At 36.2% G+C, this 22,651-nt stretch overlaps 1 protein-coding gene across 1 annotated transcript in view; it reads right to left on the reverse strand.

Moving 5' to 3' along the window:
* Window positions 1-205: 205 nt before the first annotated feature.
* The window catches only part of SIM1 (SIM bHLH transcription factor 1), an 80,036-nt gene continuing 57,590 nt past the window's right edge, over window positions 206-22,651 (reverse strand). The window contains exons 9-11 of the mRNA XM_040983110.1: window positions 22,469-22,637; window positions 3,092-3,494; window positions 206-1,143 (exon numbers count right to left, since the gene is read on the reverse strand). Coding sequence (XP_040839044.1) covers window positions 413-1,143; window positions 3,092-3,494; window positions 22,469-22,637 — 1,303 coding nt within the window. The 3' untranslated portion in view covers window positions 206-412. The remainder of the gene's footprint in view (window positions 1,144-3,091; window positions 3,495-22,468; window positions 22,638-22,651) is intronic.

Raw genomic sequence — 22,651 nt, forward strand, 5'->3', positions numbered from 1 at the left:
GCCCATTGTTGGTGTGTTTATGATTAATTTTCCAAACTGTGTGTGTAATGTCTATTCAGCAGCTTGTGAATATCAATGTGTGTGTGTGTGAGTTTCACAGGATCATCACAATGTAAAGTTGTCACTCAGACATAAATGCTTATTCCATTTATGGATATTTCAATACAAAATTTATATATGCTGCTTCTCACGTAACCGTAGGGGCAATATGTGTATTTGTTTAGCTTCATTATCTGTGTATAACCCTGAATGCTAGTGCTATATTTTCTTTCATTTCATAGGAACACATGTCAAATACCCGGTGACTTAAATTATCCTAACAATCTGTGGCATAATAAATGCTGGTAATGGGGCATTAAAGTATAAATATGTTTCAGAGACCCTAACAGAACAAAACATTTTAGAAAAAACATCAGCTTCCATTGGTTATTATAACAGATGTTCCCTTGTGTCCTTGTGCTGGATCTGGCTGCATTCTTAGATGGGAAGTTACATCAAAGTGTGAGCCATTACAGCCCAAGGAATAGTTTCTAATGGTTTCAGTGTCATACAAATGTTCCAGGGCATATCCAGTTAATGTATAAGCATGCTTATCAAAATACTGCCGGTGAGAGCCAAAGCAGTTTGGAGAAATGGCAGGATGGTCTCCTGCTGTCTGATGAGGAGACATATCTGAATGTAGATAGTCTTTAGCTAGGATCAAACTGGATTTTGAAACACGATCCGAGTTGGGGCTGCTTATCCGAGACAGTGCAGTGGGACTGTTGTCATAGTCATTTTCATGGGGGCTCAGCATCTTTCCCTCTCTCTGCTGGATGTGGTCACATGGTGAAGTGTTGGCAAGAGCAGAGCTGTGGCAGACTTCGCCTGTCGGCAGGGGCTGTTGGTAATTTGCAAAACAGGGGGAGTGTTTTTTCCCAGCTCCATTAATGGATGCCAGTTGGTCTGGGGGTGCTTTCCTTAACTGCAATCTGTTCTCTTCCTCTTTAATCATTTGCTGGGTGGCTCGAATCAGAGTTTCAATTTTGCTAGGTTCATGAGGACTATTTTGATACTGCTCAGTGCGGTACCGGTCACCTGATTCACTAGCTGACCCAGGATCTGGAGAGCTGACCACACTATCTTCATCCCAATGGCCTCGTCCTAGAAATCAGAAAAAGTAAAAAGTAAATATTCCTAATATTCACAGAAAATCACACACATTTGTTGTTCATTTTAAAAGAAATCTGTGTCTTTCATTTCTAATCCATGTACCTATTTGACCCAGGCTCATATTTGTCAATTGGTTTTATAGAATTTTTATTTGTACTGGAATTCAGCAGTATCAGTGGGTTTTAAATGCAGGTAGAGTTTATACAAAGAATGTCAATTAGTGAAATGGTAAAGTTAGTTCATACTTCTCTGCATATATGCTATATTGGACCTGACTACAAATAATAACAGGATGGTATGTAGAATTTGACTTACAGAATATTACAATGTTAGATTCATGGTTAGAAAATATTATCAATGGAGTTTGAGGAACACATTTATATATAGGCAAAAATAACCAAAATATCACTTAAAATACAAATATTGCTCAATATGTTTAAAGTAGGATTACAATAAAATTCTAATTATAGCTTTTAGAGTAATTGTGGGTTTATATACACATATGTGTACATATAAATAGACATATACATATATCTTATCCAAATACAAAATTTCAATCAAATCTAGATACAAATATATAAGCTTTGTTGGTAATAATATAATAACTCACATTCTAAATTGTTTTGAAATAGATAAAAAGCAAATTAAAATAAACAAATAAATAAAATTAACAACACCAATTCTGCACCACAATTAAACTTTAGTATGGAGGAACAGTGCATTCAAAGCATATTTCGTAAGCCAAATTCTCTTTAAAACAGTCTGAAATCATTATGAAAGGCCAGAAGAAAAACAAGTAAGGACTTGTGAAGGCTGCTTAATGCAGCAAAGCAGCCCTGGATCATACCAGTCATTGCCTTCCTTTTCTGCTTTCTTCTTATTTTATTTCTAATATTTTCTTCCAGACCATGTAGGTTAAGCCAGGATTTTCACTTCACTCCTTTCTTTGGCAAGCAATTGCCCTTTGCCCTGGGTTTCCATTACCCATCTACTGAACTGTTCCTTCGCTCAGAACAGGTTATTTACTCAAAGTAAAAGCAGGAAAATCAAAAAAAAAAAAAAAAGAAGAAGAATGGGAACAAATTAAAATTACTCATAGCAGGCAGCCAGTGTCTGGGTGGTATTTGGCAGGACAGGTTTATGATACAGACAATATTGTCCAGCACATTTCTCATCCTGAAGACAAGAACAGTAATATCAGGGTCCACAGATCAATGTTTATATCTCTGAAAATAGGCAGTTTTCTAAAGTCTGCCTGGACCTAAAGCATAGAAAGAACAGAATGAGTCTCCTTAGCCAATTTACTATAAAATAAATATGGAAATGCATCATCAATAATCAAAGTTTTAACTGCAGTGCCCATTTCCCCGTGTTTGTAAAGCCATATAATAATCCAAATTGTATCACCCCATTCCTTACTCACAGGTGCATTGTAGATTGTCCTAACAGTGGGCAAATTGGGGGCAGAGGATTACTGGCATTTCAGATCTGAGAGGCTAAGCATTTGTGATATGAGGAACCATCCATAAAATAAAAACCAGCTTTCTCCCACCTGTCAATCACATCCCTCTTAAAAAAGATTACTATAACCTATAGCCAAATAAGCTCTAACTACCTGTCGGTACTTGAAGCCTAAAAGCACAAGAAATTTAAGTAACATACACGCAACAAGTTCAGTAGATGTATTCAATGATTTAACTTTCAATAATTTTTGCTGTTGAAACAATCATCAATTTTTACTCGCCTATGAAAAATACACGTCTCACAAATGTTAGCCAAACTAAGACATTTACAAGAATGGACTTGGTTTTTGAAAAACCTCCTTAAGTTTCTAATTTGTAAAGTAAAGGAGAAAACCACTAAGATCAGTCCCTCCTGCCGCACACCTTGGAGTGTTAGAATTCCAGCCCCGGGGCCGTGTCAGTTCACCTGCTCTTACCGTGGAGCCTATGCACAGAAGCGATGTGAGGCATGCTGTTTTCATAGCCGTCTCTGCTTTCCGGGGAGGCCTTGGTCAGAGGCAAGGCTGCACGAGAGCTCCACCAGGGCTCCCTCCCGGGCTGTGGCGTTCCCAGGAAGTACCTGCCAGCCTCACACCGGCCTCCCTCACAGGCCTGGCTATGGAAATGCCTCTCTTCAACCAGCCTAGAAGGGTCCAGGGCGAAGCTGTAGCAGAGGGAGCTGCGGTCTGAGAGCTGTCGGTAGGCGCAGGACACATCGTGCTGGGAACCCGGCCTGTCGCCAGGGTCCAGCAGCTGCGGAGAGGCAGAGTCCGTCAGGGGACTTCCGCCCCACTGGCTGTCGTGATCCGATTCCGACCTTTCCGTGTGAAACCCGGAGTACTGGAACCAAGAGGAGGAAAAAGGCCCATTTCAAAAATCAGTCAATAAAACAAAGAATGACACACAGACTATTCTGCATATACCCCAAGGTCATACTCGCCTTAGGCAGAAAAGAATATTTTAGTTTCATGACTGCACACCCCTAACTTGGAGTCCCCTAATTAATCACAACGAATTCAGAGCAAACCCTTTAGTCTGCTGAAAAGTGGTTTGCCTAAGCCTACACACAAAAGATAATAAAACAAAGATTCAAACCCAAATCCTTTTTCACTGCCCAAATGTTTTATCAAGGGAACTCTAGGAAAATTCTATATTTTATTTCTATTTGTTTTTCATATTTTTCCTAATCAGCAAAACAGCAGAAATGAAGGTTCAAGGACTCAATATGCTAAGTGTCAATTCAGTTAGGCTGTTAGCCATCTGAACGCCAGGCTGTGCGTGCCATAGAACGGTTAATAAATAACTACCTACTCCAATATTAGTATAAGTTTTAAAAAGTCATGCCCTAGATCAGGCCTACTCATGAGATGTACTTCTTTTTCTTTCCAGTTAATGCTGGAGATCACCAGAAATAAGTAGACCTCAGGCAACACTGCACCTTATTGGAATTGCGTTGCCCATCTACTTCAAAACTATTGAATTGGATATCGAAAAACATTAATGATGCTCAGCAAACCTCCCTAGGAAATATCATTAGTTTGGAGGTCCTCATGAACCACTCAAATTAGTAACATGGTAACTTTTCCCAATTTGGGATTGCCTGATGCCAAAGTAATTATGCCAAAAGTAACTGCCATTTACTGACAGCATATTGAATTATCTGCCTGCAAATCTGTTAATCATCAAAATTTATGTATTTTATATCAGTTAATGCTTATAACATCTGGACAGTCATGTAGCACTATTCAATAGATGAGGAAGAGTTTTAGTGAAAAGTCACAGACACCACACTGTCTAGCTGGTTTTAACACCTGCACTGCAATTTCCACTTTTACAATACAGATAAAAGCACAGTTTGGAAAAGGGAGGTGGGAAAAAGGATCCAATACCAGGAAGATCTGTAAAGAAGAAGTTGCCTCACAGTCCAGGAACAAAAATATATGCCAGCATTATGATCTTTTTTATCCCAGAATAAAACAGGATAAGAGAACGGTATGTGTGTATGTTGAGGAGGGGGTGAACAAGGAATTGCGAAAGAAAAAGCTCTGGGCTCCAATTGTTTTACTCGTATTTGCTGGTTAAGCAAGCTTCATCCGTAATGAAACCTTTGAACAGGACAAACTTTACCTTTCTCCCTTGGCCCTGAGCAAAAGGAAGAATCAAGACTTTCCCATATCACTGCAAAGAGGGACCTCAACCTGCAGCTCTCGTACTTCATCAGAGAGAAAAAGTATACAGGTTCCTTCCAGGAAGTTCTGAAGAATGCAAAGAAACATAGTACATACTTGGGCCAGGCACAATGTCTCTGTGGCTAAATCCTTGCCTTGCACATGCTAGGATCCCATATGTGAGCCAGCTCACATCTCAGCTGTTCCACTTCCCATCCAGCTCCCTCCAGCTCCCAGCTCCAGCTCCCTCCCTCCCTGGGAAGGCAGTAGAGGATAACCCAAAGCCTTTGGACCCTGCATCCGCATAGGAGACCTGGAAGAGACTTCTGGCTTCTAGCTTCAAATCAGCACAGGTCCAGCTGTTGTGACCACTTGGGGAGTGAACCAGTGGACAGAATATCTTCCTCTCTGATTCTCCTCTTTGTAGATCTGACTTTCTAACAAAAAATAAATAAATCTTTAAAAAAAATAAAGCACACTCTCAGGATAGAGGTCTGTGCAAATTCTAAATTCATGATCTTTGATTGTGTTGTCCAGATGTATCTATGGGCAATTTGTATATTACACTAATTTCAAAATAAACAGAAAAATCCAAGTTTTCCTGCTACAGTACCAAAAAAAGGGAAGACATCAAGAAATCTTGAATCCTAATTCCCTATGTCACAACTTCTACCTGCCTTGAGTCTGGTTTCCCACTGGATGTGGGCCTTTCTTAATACCAGACACCAGTTTCGATTTCACTGAATCGGAGAGCAGCACACCCTCACCTTTCAGGGTGGGGATTCCAATGCTATACTCCTGTCCCTTGATGACCTCACCATATGCTTAACTCCAAGAAATTCAGACCACCAGTGCTACTCTAAGCTAGGAGAGGCACAGATTCCACTTCTTTTTATAAAAGCATAAACCAGGCCTGTTTCTGAAGTACTCCAGTCAAGACTTCTGAGCTCTGTTGAGAGAGCAAAATGCTTTTCCTGAGTGTATATGGAAAGGTACTGCTGGCGCGGCAAAGAACATTCTGTCCTTCACTAACAAAGAAAAGTCAATACAAGGCAACTCTGGCACAAAGGAGGTGTACATTTCAAGAACACCTCCAAAATCTGGAAGGATAAGCCTCTTGCCAAGAGGCAGGAAGCTGCAACAGCTAGTGCACTGTCCTGAGAAACTGAAGTGGACAGGAATGTCTCCTTCGAACAAGAACTGAGACTGGTTTGATGGTAGGGATGAATTATCTAGCAATAAACTTTTGTTTCTAAACAAGATTTATTAATGTATTCCAGCAGTCACCATCTATCACTGAGCCACATTCATCTCCTATAATTGAACTTTACTAGGAAAAAACTATTATGAATGCTACAACCCCAATATTTGATCTGGAATATCTCAGATACTGTTTGAGTATCTGAAAAATAGAAAGGGCAGGAAGAGGGAGACGCAGCCCATGCATACACAGCCTATGCTGCACAGTCTCCATGTGAAACCTCAGGCAAATACTGCATTTCTTTTAGCAGGTAAAAATTCATGATATGCTTAAAGATCTTTTATACGACCAAAAGCTAAATCCAATTAGGATCATTTAATGTAAGGTGCCAGGGACAAGCAGCCAAGAGAACTTTCAGTTCTATCCCCACTGATAATTCTCTGGGTAACTGGGCAAATAACATCATCTTTCTTAGCCACCTCTGTAGAATGACATACAGAGTTAAATTAGACTTTTCCAAACATTTCCTTCAGCTTTAATGTTCTATACGATACGATATTATTTAGTCATATTAGTCTGTTATATATATGATACAATGTGATTCCATATCATCAAGTTATCATGTAAGCCACTTTTTTACTTTTATATAAATTTTTCCATATGGGATGTCCATCGACAGGTTACAAGATAAAGAAAATGAATGTGTGTGGAAAGAATGTATACTATATACATATATGTATATGTGTGTTTGTGTACACATATAATAGACATTGTATATGTGTAATAGTAGACACAAACTATGGAATACTACTCAGCCATAAAAAGAATGAAATCCTGTCTTTTGCAATAAAATAAATGTAACTCAAAACCATTATGCTTAGTGAAATAAGCCAGTCCCTACAAGACAATTATCATATGTTTTCCTTAATCTGTGGTAACCACTACACAGAGTACAAAAAATGTAATCTATATGACCGAGATGGACTTTGTGAGTTTTCTTTATTGTTTACAGCCTTTGTCTCTACTTTTGAAGAATTGTAGTTGTTGTTCTGCTTGGTAGATCTCTTTACCTGGTGGAGTGTTGGGCCTGTTTTTGTGAAATGAACTCAAAATTTGCCATTTAAAAAAATGTTTTAAAGGAAGGAAGAAGTGTGGGTATAGAGCGTGAGCAGGAGGAAGAGTAGGGTGGAAAGTATCACTGTGTTCCTAAATATTTATTGTGAAACGTGTGAATCTGTTCACTTTATATAAGAAAGAGTAGGGTGGAAAGTATCACTGTGTTCCTAAATATTTATTGTGAAACGTGTGAATCTGTTCACTTTATATAAGAAAGAGTAGGGTGGAAAGTATCACTGTGTTCCTAAATATTTATTGTGAAACGTGTGAATCTGTTCACTTTATATAAGTAAAAGTAAGTTTAAAATTTTTAAAAAATATTTTGCAAACTAAAAGAATAACTTTGAAATTATATCATAGTCTATGAAGTGCTAAGTAATGGGGGAAAATTAAACTTCATATAAAACACCTGTAGTAGGAAAACATGAAAATAGAAAAACAAATACCTCAGCTGTTTAAAAGTCTCATAAAATTATAAATAGTTTTAAATAGCACTCCAAACTTACTTAAGTCCCTTTACCCAACAGTGTGTGATACATATACAAATAAACACACATATATACACATGTGCAGGCACACATGCAGAAGCAGAGATCAGAAATTTTAAAACGAACAGTCTATTCAAAAAGAAAAAAAGAACATCACAACAACAAAGCAAATGGAAAGATACGACAAAACATGACCAAACTACATAAATTAAAAAATAAATTGTAAGCTTCAAAAGGAAAGATAGATTTGAATGAAAAGTTTAGTAATGGACATTTTAAGAAAGCTAGAAAACATCTAGAAAAATAAGTGAATTTTACAAAGTCAGAGAGAAAGCACACAGATTCAAATATATATAACATTTATGAAGAAGGCAACGAAATTAGAATTTTTAAACCAATTGTAAAGAAACAAAAGCATCTGTCTACCCTATTTCAAGACTTCCTATAAGGCTACTATAATTACTGTATAGTACCCATGTTGAGGAAGATGCACAAATCAACAGATCCAAGTGAAAAAACAGAAACAGGCCCACATAAATGTCCACCTGATTTTTGACATTTCAACATGTAAAGTTCAACTCTGAACAAATGGTGTTAGAAAAATTGGACATTCAGAACTACAAACTAAATAGAAGTCAATGTGTTACAACTTCTATAAAAATTCAAGGGATCATACATCTAAATATAAAACAAAATTACAAAACTTTTCAAAAGTAGCACAGAATAAAATCCTTAAGAGCCAGGACTAGAAAAGGAGTTCTAAGACTCGGAAAAAAAAAAAAGTCACAATCTAAACGAAAAACTAATAAATTGGATTTGATTGGTATTTTAAATTTTTATTCTATAGATGATTCTATTCATAGGATAACAAAACAATCTACAAGCCAGGAGAAAATACTTATAAACCATATTTCCTAAAAAGGACTAATATTTGGAATGCAAGATGAACTACCAAACTCAGTAAGTTTAAATATGGGCAAGAGACATGTATTGAGATTTCACCAAATAGAACACAGAAGTATAAGTCAAAAAGTTCATGGATAAGTGGAATAAAGGCTTCAAAATCTTCATAATTCCCATATAGCCTTTCTATACATACATATACATATGCATATGTATACATATAGTATGTATTTTCCATAAATTCTTGAAGACCTTCACACAGGCAGTCAATAATCACTTGAAAATTTTTTTCAATACCATCAGTGACTAGGGATTTGCAAATTAAAACCACAATGAAATATCACAAGACTCCAGCCAGGCCAACTAAAATAAAAAGAGTGACAATATCAAGTGCTAACAAAGACACAGAGCTATTGCATCACTTACACAGTGCTAATGGGAAAGTATTGTGTAGCCACTCTGGGAATCAACTTCGTAGCTTCTGGAAGAATCTCAATGTACAAGGTGGGCAGAATGGCATAGCAAGTAAAGCCAAACCTTGAAACACCATCATCCCATATCAGATGCCTGGGATCCAGTCCTGCCCCAAATCTAATCCAGCCTCCTCCTACTGCACACCTTGGTAGGCAGTAGATGATGGCGCAAAGTGCTTTGGTCCTGGTCATCCGCATGAGAGACCCAGATGACCATCCAAGTTCCTGGCTTCAGCCAGGACCAGCTCTGCTGTTGCAAGCATTTGGGGAGTGAATAAGCAAATGGGAGAATAATCTCTATCTCAAATAAATTATGCATAAATTCTAAAAAGTAAATTAAGGCAAGCTTTTTACATAACAGAACTCTCCATAATTTTTAAAATAAAATCAGCATTGTGGCACAACAGGTTAAGCAGCTGATTGCAACATTAGTATCCCACATAGGAGTGCAGATTTCTACACCAACTACTCTGCTTCCAATCCAGCTTCCTGTTAATACCCCTCAGAAAGCAGCAGCTGATGGCCCAAATGTTTGATTTCTTTCTTCCTCTGCATCTCCCTGCCTCTTGTTCAGTCTCGCCTCTTCCCTATAACTCTGCCAGATAGAAGATAGGCAGATAGATAGATAGATAGATAGATAGATAGATAGATAGATAGATAGATAGATAGGGACCAGCACTGTTACCAAACAGGTAAAGCCATCACCTGCAACAGTGGCACCCCATAAAGGCACTAGTTCATGCTCCAGGTGCTCAATTTCCAATTCAATTCCACATAGATGGCCTGGTGAAAGCAGCAGAAGATGGCCCAAGTGTTTAGAGTTTAGAGCTCTGATACTCCCATAGGAGACCCAGAAGAAGCTACTGGTTCCTGATTCTACTCTGGTCCAGCCTCGCCATGAAAACCTGCAGATGGAAAGTCTCTCTCTGTCTCTTTACCTCTCTCTCTCTCTCTCCCTCCCACCCTCTCTCTCCCGCTTTCTACCTCTCTCTCTATATATATATGTGTGTATATATATATAGTACATATACATATATGTGTATATATATGGACTATATGTATATGTGTAACTCTTTCAAAACAAATGGATAAATCTTTAATAAATTAAAATAACATTAAGAAGGACTGGGTAAGGTAGAGTTCTCCTCTGCTCTGCCACCTTCCAAATGTACCACAGTGGATCTAGAACCAGGAGTCAAATTGAACCCAAGTCTGCCACATGGGTGACAGAACCCCAATTAGGCCATCATCACCGTTTATCAGAGGTTGCACAGGCATCTGGAATCAAGAGCTGGATTAAAGAATAGAACCCAGGTATTTGTACATAGAGGACATCTTAATCACTAACGTATCTTCAGGATTTAAAAAAAAGAAGAAAGTTTAAATTTCATAGATACATATCACACTTTACATATTAATAATCTCAGTGTGTGCATCATTGAAATTTGCCTAATATTAAGTTACAAAGAAAATTTCAATACGTTTGATGAAATACAAATACTATAAACAATACTTTCTGATAACAATGAACAAAAAATGTGAACTAAAAACAAAATAAAGTCCTTTCTATCTTAAAAATACATAATAATTCTTGAGGTAATTGGAAAATACTTTTAAAATTACAGGATTTCTAGGGGGAAAAGGTAATGAAAATATTACATACCCACACCTATAGAATATACAGCAATAGACATCTCAATATACAAAAATGAAAGAATTGAATAAATTCAATTCCCATATCAAAGATAGAAAAAACAAATCAAAAGAAACTATACTGAAAAGTGATAAAAAAAGATACAAACTGACAATTCAATAAAAGTACAAAAGTAGCCTTTAAGACATGAAAAGATGTTTAACTTCTTTAAAACATAAATACAAATTAAAACATCACTGAGATGCAATTTTTCAGCCATCAGATCACCAAAACTCCTACAGCCTCACAACCTGTCACTTCGCAAGGTGTGAGGAAAGAAACACTCCCATATATTGCTGATAGAAAATGACAAACTGGTAACAACCCCACTGGAAGAGAACGTGGCAGCTCCAACAAAATTAGCATTTATGCTTTAACCAGTTTCTCCCTTCTTAACCAATGTCTCACTTCTAAGAAATTATTCTAAAAATACATCTCTAATAATGAAAATAATTATGTGTATTATTCATTACAGCACCATTTATGATGGTAAATTAGTAGAAATCACCCAGAGGTTCAAAATAAGAGATTAATTTAAAAACTCCAGTTTATGCACATATGGAGAACTAGGGAGAAGTAGGCACAGTTCTTTTTGAAAAGGTATATTCTCATATACCCACATATGAGAACCAAAAATATACACTATGTAATCTTGTATTTTAAAAATAAAAGTAAAATGTATAGTTATCTTCTAGCTTTGTAAAAATAAATACAAAACAATTAACAAAAAAAAACAGATACTGTTCAAGTCAGGGAGGAAGAGGGAAATACAAATGTATTTCTTAGCTCTTCGTAATGAAAAGTCCTAGAATCAATGTCATGCCAGGAGCATAAGCACACTTACTATTCAACACTTAGTTTCTAAATACCACTCTCTATAGATAGATAGATAGATAGATAGATAGATTTAACAAACCAACACAAAAGCTTCTGGAAGAAATAGCTGATTCCAGGACTGGAGCAAAGAATGTCCACAAGCAGCTTAGAATATGTTAATGCGCCACATGCAGAAAGTGCTCAAAAACAAATGATGTCAAAAAGATGAAGGAGACGGCTTGATTTGACCAAATGCAGGAAACTTGAGCAAAAGTAATAAGGACAGCAATCAATGAATTGTAATCTATTGCAAATACAGGAATCTGTGAGTTTAAAGTAAATAAAAGAAGGGAGAAGAGAGAATTCCTCCTTAGAGTGAAGCGCTAATTAATGAATGTAGGGGGGCAGTGGAGTTAAAACACAAGTATGTTACAATCACTGTAATAAAGATTTCGGTAAGCACAAATCATCATGGATAAGTCCACAAAAGAAAATTTGAAGAGGAAAATATTGTTTTTATGGTTTTAAAGCATATCCCTCGCAAATTGTATTGTAATTTAACTGAGACTCCAACATGGGACAAGCACAACTGTAACAGCTACTTAACCTGCTGTTCCACGACACCTACACTTATCACAGCACTTCTAAACATGTGAGCATGTCATACATATGCATATGTCATGTAAAGGTGATCAATTACTGTAGCTTAGGTGAGCAGGAATCATTACCATACTACAATCTTGTAAAAATGATTTTTACCTAGAATATACTATCCAGAGACCATATTTTCAAGCTCATCTTACAATGTAAGAGATAAAACATACATGACGAACATTCCCAAGTGAAAAAAGAAATCAAGCCCCTAGACAATCATCTAAATACTAGGGCTTTCCGGCAAATACTCCAATTGTCAAGCTGCTGGATACTTAGAATCACCGGTTCCTATCATTTACACTTACAAGCTAAAAATGTGTCTTAGGAACAAAGGAGAAATCCTGCCTGATTAGTTAATATGTAAGCCTGTGGATGGTTCTAGTCACTGTGGATATCTGCAGTATTTCAATTAAATTTTTAAAAAACACATTTTATGAGCTATGATGTATCTGCTCTTCTGCCTTTGAAAAGATAACATTTAGTCACTTAGTCAATATACTAAATTGTTTAATTCCTTATTTAAATTACGTTGCAGCAATCAAAGTTCACTAACAAGAAATTTTCATTAATTTTACTGAAAATTACTGGAATTTTTCATTCTGAATAGCTATACCTTAATGTGTCCCAGTTTTATTTAGTGGTTAATTTTTGAAATAAGTATTCATATTTACCAAGTTAGAAAGTGAATCATCAAAGTTCCTTGTTCACATGAAACATGAAGGTAAATACTACCCCCCTCAAAAAAAGAAGAGAGCTAAAGTTGGCAAGCAAAGAGCTTGAATGACTTCCAGAAGCAAATATAAGATGAAATCCACAGGCTCCTATGTGGGGAGCAGTCCATGAAAGGCCCACTCTTCTAGAAGACATTACCTCCTCAGGCTAGAGATCCAGGCCAACACTTGGGGCTTAATATGCACTCATGGGAACCATTTACCACCATTCATACTAATAATTCATTCTAATATTTATTAAGCACCTACCACCATCAAGGCTATATGCTAAATGATATAAAAAACACAGCCACAGTTTCAACATGTCTGTATATAAGTTTATAAACAATGGACAGAGCACAACCTTAAAACAAGTTAGAAAAATCAAAGGCATGAGTAGAAAAAATATTTAGTATAATTTGGAAATTCAAAGAAAGGCCAATTGCTTTATCCCTCAATATTGTAAGCTGTTGATGAAATGGAAATGAGCTGTGATGATTAAGAGGTCACTTACCATATTATTTGCAGATGATAGCTAATACCCAAAACAACAGTTACCATTTTAAAATACTTGCTATGCATTAGTCACTAAGCTAAGATTCCACAGATATTACTTTATTAAATGATAACAAAATCTTGAAAGTATACTAATCCCTTTAAAAACACAGCAAGCATGGCTCAAAAAAATATTTCCCAAACGCATCAAATTATAAAATGTAAGAGGAGAAATACAGCTCAGGTCCAGAGCCATTGTCCTTTCTCTGTCGCATGTTTAGATGTACTTAGATAAGGACAACAGTGCCCTACTCTCTAAGGAGTAAAGAGCGTAGATCCCCAAGTATGCATTTACAAAAGCAACTTTCTCCAACATCTTAATCCCAGGAAACCATGACCGCACTCTCAGGTGATACCCACTGATCACTAACATGGTTTTCTACCAAATTTACACTTGTAGATACTCTTCTGATAGGCAGTCATGAGATTAATTCCTCTTCAAAAGCATGTTCCAGGCAGGTGCTCTGCATGCATCTGGATGTGGCAGCAGCAATCCAGCCCAGGAAAGATGCCAGATGTTCCAAGAGATGCTAGAGCTATCTATTTTTATTCTGGCAGTCCATTGAGGTTTTTATCATTTTTAGCTGTAAAATATATAAAGAGACCCTCTTATGGTAAAGTCCTGTTTTCCATGAAAAACTTTCACTCTATCATGCATGAGCGGCTTTCCTCGTGATTTGTGTCTGAACCATGAGAAAAAAACATCACAGATGCAGACTGCATTGCACTTAGAACATATGCATGCTTTTAAATCACTTTTATCTTACTTTTTACTAATGTAACCCTGAAACATAAAATATGTTCTTTTTTCATTCACTGTTATGGGAAGAACAGATGGTCAAAGAGTTAGATTAAAGTAATACAGCATGTCCATTAAAATAACCCCACTGCCGGGGATGCTTCTCTCAAACAGGAGTCGTGTTTATTATAAAGAATGACTTTAACTTACACACACTGGAAATTGCCAGAACTGTAAGAAAAATCTAATGTCAGAATCAAATGCATTTCTAAATAAAAATAACGCAAGTTATTTTGCTAATCTGAAAGGCTAACTGAAAGCATATGCCTGTGATAATATAACTGAAAATGTAACTGCTGTTCAGTTATAAAAGTACTTTTCTAGCTTATCTTGTAACTAGAAAAACTAACAGCAAATGCCTCAAGAATATCAGTTATGTTCTATATTCCTGTATAGATAGAAATTTTTGTGGCTGCTTCATTTTTTATTTGTCTTACTAACAAATAGCAAAAGTGGTTCATGCTTAAGCACATGAAAAAAGATAAATATGATTTCAGCATGGCTCATAAACACCTAGTATTGGAAAAGACCTGGGATATTTAATATCCAGTTTAATCACAAATAGTTCCAAACTTAAACTTCAAAATTAGAGAACTATTCTAAAGAGAAAGAAAAATATTTGTAAATCTTGAGTCATATTCCAGGGCTGAGGATAATTACAGAAGAAGAAATGAATAAATATTTCTATCTATATCACAAGTAATTACAAGTCAAATGCCAAGTCAAAATTGAGTCCTTAGAAATTTGAAGCATTTGGAATATTTTAAATTTAAACTTTCTAAAATCAGTTTTTAAGAATATGTTCACAGTGCTTTTATTCATTGTTTTTTTGTGACTTAATCTATTTACATATAGTCTATTATTTATTGTGATGCTACTTTTTTCACTTTAATTATTTTAGTTACTTTTAGCTCCAAAAAATATTCTGGCAAGAAATCTCTCCTACCTGTAAATTTTCTGATCTATTTCATAAAGTGAAAGCATGGGAAGTTTTTTAATGGGCCTCAAATGTGGTTTGAAATGTCATAGGCCTTCTCTTAATCCACCCCCTACAGTTACAAAAATGTTCCTGGGATTCAGTTCTCTCATTTTTCTCACAGAAAAGTAACCATAGTCGACATCTCATTAGCTGTCAGAGTGATGTGCAGCTGGAAGCGAATCGGCACGCCAGACGAGGGGCTAGTTTCCTCTAACGTAATTCTATAAAGAATCTCCTATAGGATTCCATATGGAGAGAGCTGTTCCCAAAACCATGAAATCCACAATCCATCCCTTCTGCAAATCCAAAGGTAAAGTCCTAAAGACCTGCAGACATTTTCATTGCCCCAGAGATTTTAAGCAGATAAAGATGAACAGAATAAACATATAATTAAATCCAGTACTTCACAGCATTCACAGCAGTAAATGTTCAAGAATATCTCAACTCGAATACAGAAATAGTCTACGCCATTGGATAAACCCTGAGTTTCCAGGACCAGTAGCACTCATTTTAATGGTAATCCTCTTTCTTGATGGGCTTCAGGCATGAGCCAGAACTACTTCGATCCTTTTACTGATACTCTGACTCACTCTCTGATTTTCCACATATAAGTGGCAGATTAAATGGACTTGAATCAGATGGGTACAGGTGGTGCCACCTGCTCCAACCCCTTACCCTAGCTTTGTTTAGTGTGCACTACTTTATTCTGGGTCTGGACCAAAGAAGGGCTGTCCTAGCTGCTCTTGGCAGTGTCCTAAAAGTGGGCCAACATATTGGTAGGCATATTATCAGCCTCTGCATATTGGAAGAAAAGGTCTATCAGTTTGCAGTTTTGTGAAAAGAAATTGGAGAGCAAAGATTCTCCACTTGGTTAATCGGCTTCCAACTGGTGACCAAAAATGGAACAATGGGTCTACCTTTTATTCTCCCACAGTATGCACAATAAAAATTAAAGAATATACATCAGAACCTTTCCCCCTTTTCTTAAAGTATAAATAACAAATAAAAGCATATATATTTAAGGTGGACCACATGATAATTTCATGTATATTCACATTGTGAAATGAATATCACCATCAGGCTAGTTAACACATCCATCACTTCTCAGAATTACCTTGTGTGTGGCAAGGTCAGGCAGAGGGTAAAAAAAAACTTTAGATATTCTCTTAGCAACTGTTAAGCATGTAGTACAGTATCATTAACTATAATCATCATGCTCTACATTAGATCTGCAACACCCATCCATTTTACAATTGAAAAATATTTTTCCCTTTGGCCAACATCTCCCCATTTCCTCTACCCTGGAAACCGCTTTAGTACTCTTTTTCTATAATTTCAAAATTTTTAATCTGAAAAGTAAATTGAGTCATACAATACTTGCTTTTTTATGAATTGTTTCACTTAGCATAACACTCCCAATGTTCATACACTTTGCTAAAAATGACAGGATTCCCTTCCTTTTGAGACTGATTAATATTCCATTCTGTGTGAGTATATAGATGTATGTATCACAATTTCTGTATGGTTAAATCTATCAGTGGATATACAGGTTGTTTCCATTTGATTCATTGTGAATAATGTTGAGATAAACAAGAAAGTGCAGGGACCCTTTTGTGAAGATTTTACTTCCTTCAGGCACACACTGAGAAGTGGGGTCACCAAGTCATAGGACATCCCAGCTTTTAATTTGTGAAAGAATGTCTGGGAGTAGGTATTTGATCTAGTAATTAGGATACAGCTTGGCATGCCATATCCCATATTAGAGTATATGGTGATGTCTGGGCTCTTCTTCTCATTGCTGCTCTCACCCTAGCAAGCATCAAGTACTTGGGTCCTGCACACCCATGTGGGAGAACCAGACTGAACTGGCTCCATTCTTCCCAGGCCTGGGTGTTTGGAAGTGAATCAGCAGATGGGAGATATTCTGTCTCTGTGTGTGTGTATCTGCTCTCCTCTCCTCTCCTCTCCTCTCTTCTCCCTCTTTCCCTTCCTCCCCAGCTGTATTCTAGTACTACATTATCTTGATTAGTATACCTTTGTAACAGTTTGAAATCAAGGAGTGTAACATCTTTACTTTCTTGTTTCTCAAGACTGTTTTGACTACTTAAGGCATTTCATTATTATATATGAATTGTACTTATATTTCTGTCTAGTCTCATTCCCTTTCTAAGGGATGAAGCTTCTAACTCTTATTTATCAATGAGAATTGATGTTACCTGTGGGCTTGTCATTTAGCAGTTTCATTAACTTAAAATATTTCCATTCTATAGTCATTCCAAAAATAATATGCATGTATTAGGGACACTGTGTCATTTTATCCTTTGCTCTCTTACTGTGGTATATAATACTTACTAATTTGTGTGTGTTGAACCACCTTTACATCCCAAAGATAAACTCCACTTAATTGTAGTATGTGGTCCTTTGAACATGATGTTCAATTTGGATTGTTAGTGGTTTGTTGAGAATGTTTGTATCTATGCTTATCAAAGCTGTTGGCTTCTAATTTTCTTATGGTATCATATTCTGGCTATGGAATCAAGATAATGTTAGTCTCTTAAATAAGTTTGGAATTGCTTGATCTTTGATTTTTTAATAACTTGAGAATGATAGGGATAATTTATCTTTGAAAGTTTAGTAGAAATCACAAGGCAAACCATGAGGTCCTAAATATTTCTTGTCTGAATATAAACTCAATCTTCTAACTCACTATTGGTGTGTTCAGATTTCCTGTTTCTTAATTATTCAGACTTTCAAGTTTATGTCCTGAAAATTTATCTACTTCTAATTTATCCAATTTGTTAGCATATAGTTGACTCACAGACATCTGCTATGAATCATCGCATTTTTGTGGCATTAGTTGTAGTGTTGCCTCTTTCATTTCTGATTTTGTGTCCTTTTCTTCCTTTTTTGATTAGTCTAGCTAAAGACTTACCTATTTTGTGATCAAAAAAGCAACTCTGACTTTTGTTGATCTTTACTGTTTAACCTTCTATTTCAATTATTCCTGCTCTAATTTTATCACTGCCTTCTTTCTGCTATTCTTGGATTTAATGTATTCTTTATTTTACACATATTTGAAGTTCTTTTTCTCTTACAATATCTACTTACAAATTTACTTCTCAAAATTTATTTTGCTGCATCCTATACATTTTTATGTATCGAGGTTCTACTTTCATTTTTATTGTCTTTTTAATTTTTGTTGATCCTTTCATTTTTTTTTTTTTCCTTTTCAGCTCCTGGTTACCCAAGAGTGTGTTATTTGATTTCCACATATTTGTGAATTTTCTTCCTGTTACTGATTCTGAGTTTCATACCATGTGGTCAGATACAAAGACTGATATAATTCCAACCTCCTTGAGTCTATTAAGGTAAGGATGGGGAGAAGTCAAAATCCCTGGATACCACTGTTTATCCCTTCCCCCGGCCTTGTGCCTAAGGAATGAAAATTAAAAAGCTGAAGTTGTGACCTTGTGGCCCAACATGCTAAAAGTCCTCTTAAAGGGCTGGTTTTTGTCTCCCAACCAGCCTACAGACATAGTTCCCTAAGGAGTCACCTGTAGCATGTTATTATTACTTTTTAAGATCTATTTTTCTTTTTTTTTCTTTTTTTTTTTTTTTGGAAAGCCAGATACACAGATAGGAGAAGAGGCAGAGAAGAAGATATTTCATCCATCACTCCCCAGGTAGCCACATTGGCTGCAGCTGAGCCAGTCTGAAGCCAGGAGCCTGGAGCCTCTTCCGGGTCTCCCACATGGGTGCAGGGTCCCAAGGCTTTGGGCCATCCTTGACTGCTTTCTCAGGATACAAGTAGGGAGCTGGATGGAAATTAGGGCTGCTGGAATTAGAACTAGCACCCAAACAGGATCCCAGTGCATGCAAGGTGAGGACTCTGGCCACTAGGCTACTACACCAGATCCACATGTTATTATTTATAATAGGTATTTAACTAAATGACAGAGTTACTAAAAAAACTAGGGCACAATGCAAAACACATTGAGCCATTAAAAATCATTCCCAAGGCCAGTTCATACTAGGAAGAGATCTAAAAATTCACCTGCTATCACAATCTAGGTGAGAATTAATTATAAATTGTGCAGGTTTTAAATGTTCATACAGGGGTGACTAAATAATCCAAAAAAAAATTGTTGCTGCACAGTCCAGCACATCAGACATGTGCTAGAAATTTTAGATATGCCTAACACATGAAAATCAAACCAAAATAACTAATCAATACTATTGATAGAGCTATAAAATTACCCTTTGGGTAAATTTTTCTAGAAAGTCCTATTAAAAATGCTAAGAATTTACATGTTTAAAATATGTTAATATGAAAGCAACAAAAATATTATATCTTTACTTTTTAAAAATGAGTAGAAACAATTAAAATTATGTATAATTAAAAACTTCACCACTGAGTCACTAAAAAATGTACTGTGCATCAACTGACATGTAAGAAGCAATTCAATATAAATATGCCATTAACTACTGAAAGTAAGCTGTTGAAGCATAATTTCAAAATAAATCTATAATGACCAAAATATATCAATAAGAAGAAGTACATGTAACCAAGCATAAAAATAATCCTATACCTTCTTTCTCTATTTGCCTTTTGCATCACCAGAAAAAATTTCATTTTTATGGACTCAAATCAAGACATTTATGCTCTCATTTCTGTTTAAAAATATTTACTAGTTCTCCACAAATCAAAATTGGCCTAGCAAATACTTGTCATCAATGTTTTGGCACCAAGCTGTCTCCAATACCCACCTAACTCCCAGTCCTCATTCAAGAAAACACACACTTTCTGCTTCATGCCCAGTCCCAAGCACAGTAATTGTGTGTTCTTGTCTTTCCTCATATTCTCAGTCTTAAACCCTTTCTTCACTCCTTTATATCCACATACCTGAGTCCTACACTCAAGGCCAGGCCACCCAGCAAAACCCTAGTCAGCCAAACCAGAGTACCCACTACTGACAGCTATTGAGCATTCAGTCTTCTGTATACTTTGCCACTGTAGCTATCCTGCAAACAGTAAAAATATTTCATATTTCATTTCTTTCTATGTGTATACCTGTTACACAATAACTATATGGTCAGGTTAGTATCTTTCCACTCTAAGTACTCAACTGGCATCTGCTAAGTAAAAGGAACTCAATAGCAATGATGCAGTAAAATTAGAAGTTAGTTATTCTTTAATAATATAATGATGACTTTGACCAAAAAAGACTTTTGGATAGCTAATTTTTTCTTTAAAGGTTCTAAGTATTTGGAAGCCAAGATGGATGCGCTTGTTGATAAATTTTTCTTTCTATAGATACAATGAAGAATGTGCCATGGATATCATGCTTTTCCAACATGCACACAGAAGACACTCTCACTCCACGACGATTTATTGCAAATGCCTATTCATTTGTCAATCTGCATCAGTAACTCCTGATGTAAAAACAAAGGGAACATGTTTCATTTCTGAGTTCTATGCATACGCAGCCAACATAGTAAAACTCAGTCAACAACTGACTTAGCACCATGATTATCTAAAATAAACACAATTTTAAAATGATCTTTATGAGGCACATAAGTGTTAAGTAAACTTAATTTATGACTGTTTTTTCAAATAAAACATACGGCTAAAATTCTAAGGACTGAAGAGAAATCTTATGTGGACATTTATCTGCACATGAGCATGATTTTTATCTATCAGACATTTCACAAAAAAGTACAATTTTGGAGAGGTCAATGAGATAAAGACAGATTTTCCTACTTTCTGCTTATCTGTATTTGTTTTTTATTTTTTTTCAGCTATAAAACACTCATAACTTCCAGATTAACTCCTCCACACTGACACACACACCAGGAGTAAAATAATGAGAGTGAATGCATTTCTTTAAAGAATAGTTTACAGTAACTTAAAAGACAGCCGTCACTAGAGCATGAAAGAATATGGAGACTAAACAATAAGGTTTTGGAAATCTAACACAGAGATTTTGTTTTTATGGCTTAATTTTTAGAAACAATGCACAAACTTCTTCTTAATATTTCCCAACTTATTTCTTCTTTCATTAATGTGCTCATCACTCCTACATATTTAAGGAGATAACGACCCAAAGGCATATTACATTATTCAGAGTAAAAAGAGACGCTAAAATTTCTTCTCAAGACATTGGATAGAACAAGGAAAGCTTTTTATTAGATGGTCAATAAAAAGAAACAGTTCCAACTCCACAGTGACCTTCACTATAATTTACAAGTAAAGGGCTCATTGCTCCTAACAAAACTCTGAAAAAACCTAGGCATCAGACATCTATTATCCCATTTGCTACAGTGAAAAAAACTTGGTCTCTGCGCAAGATTTCAAGCCAAGTGATCTAAGCCTCAACTGCTTTTCCAGGCCATAAGTAGGCAGCTGGATGGAAAGTGGAGCAGCCAGGACATGAACCAGTACCCTCATGGGATCCTGGCACTTGCAAGTTGGGGATTTAGCCAAGGAGCCATCACATCGGGCCCAACAATGTGCACTTATGAAACAACAGAATAACACAGCTCTGACAAGTAATTAAATAATTATTCCTGCACCCACTATGTTGTCATTTTTTTTTTTAAAATATATTTAAAATGTAAATTATAAAAACACATTTTTTTTCCTTTCATGAATCAGGACTTGTCTTTGTTACTTTGCATTGTTTCTGAAATGCCTCTTTTTGACATCATCATTTCAGTACCTCACCAACATGAGAAAAGAGGTGCTTTTCCTACCTTTTATGCCATCTGGAAAGCCCGATCTATTTCATTCCTTCTCATAAATAGTAGATCTATGTGCAAGTCTCATGACAAAATACATCCTTAATTATTTGCCTCTGTCTGTGATTTTCTACTTCCTCTACTGTTCCACATCAAGCTCTTGTTTTCTATACATTGTTATCTGAATACATAACCTGACTAATAATTGCTGGAGAAAAAGAATATAGGATTAAATCCTTTTTAAAAAGGGGGGAGCAATACTTCTAATTCTAAAAGCAACCACACTCTAGTGACCTCTATATAAACTCAGTAAATCACAAAACCATTCCAAATTTTTATTAGCACAGTCATTTTAAAGAAAGAGGAGGAGAAAGGAGATAATTTTAGAAAGCCTTCCAGATGCATAGAAATTTCGAATTTATTAAAACCAGATAATTAATTTCAAACCATTTTCATACTTCCTTAACCTGAAGATCAAACGTTCACAAATAAAAAGAGCTGCAAAACAGCAATGCACTTACCTGGGGGTAAGGGGAAGTCCTGGATTTGGACTTTGAGCTGGAGAGCCGGGATTTGGCCCCCTTCCTGTTGTCAGTCAGGGTAGGTGTGGAGCTGCTGGCATAGGAGAAGGCTGGTTTGGAGGCTGAGATCTGATCCAGAGAAAGCTGTAGGCCTTTGTATTCCGTGTCTCTGTGGGATAGGAA

Source organism: Ochotona curzoniae, unplaced genomic scaffold (genome assembly GCF_017591425.1).
Source record: "Ochotona curzoniae isolate NIBS_2020 unplaced genomic scaffold, NIBS_Ocur_1.0 contig_3819, whole genome shotgun sequence".
Taxonomy (NCBI): Eukaryota; Metazoa; Chordata; class Mammalia; order Lagomorpha; family Ochotonidae; genus Ochotona; species Ochotona curzoniae.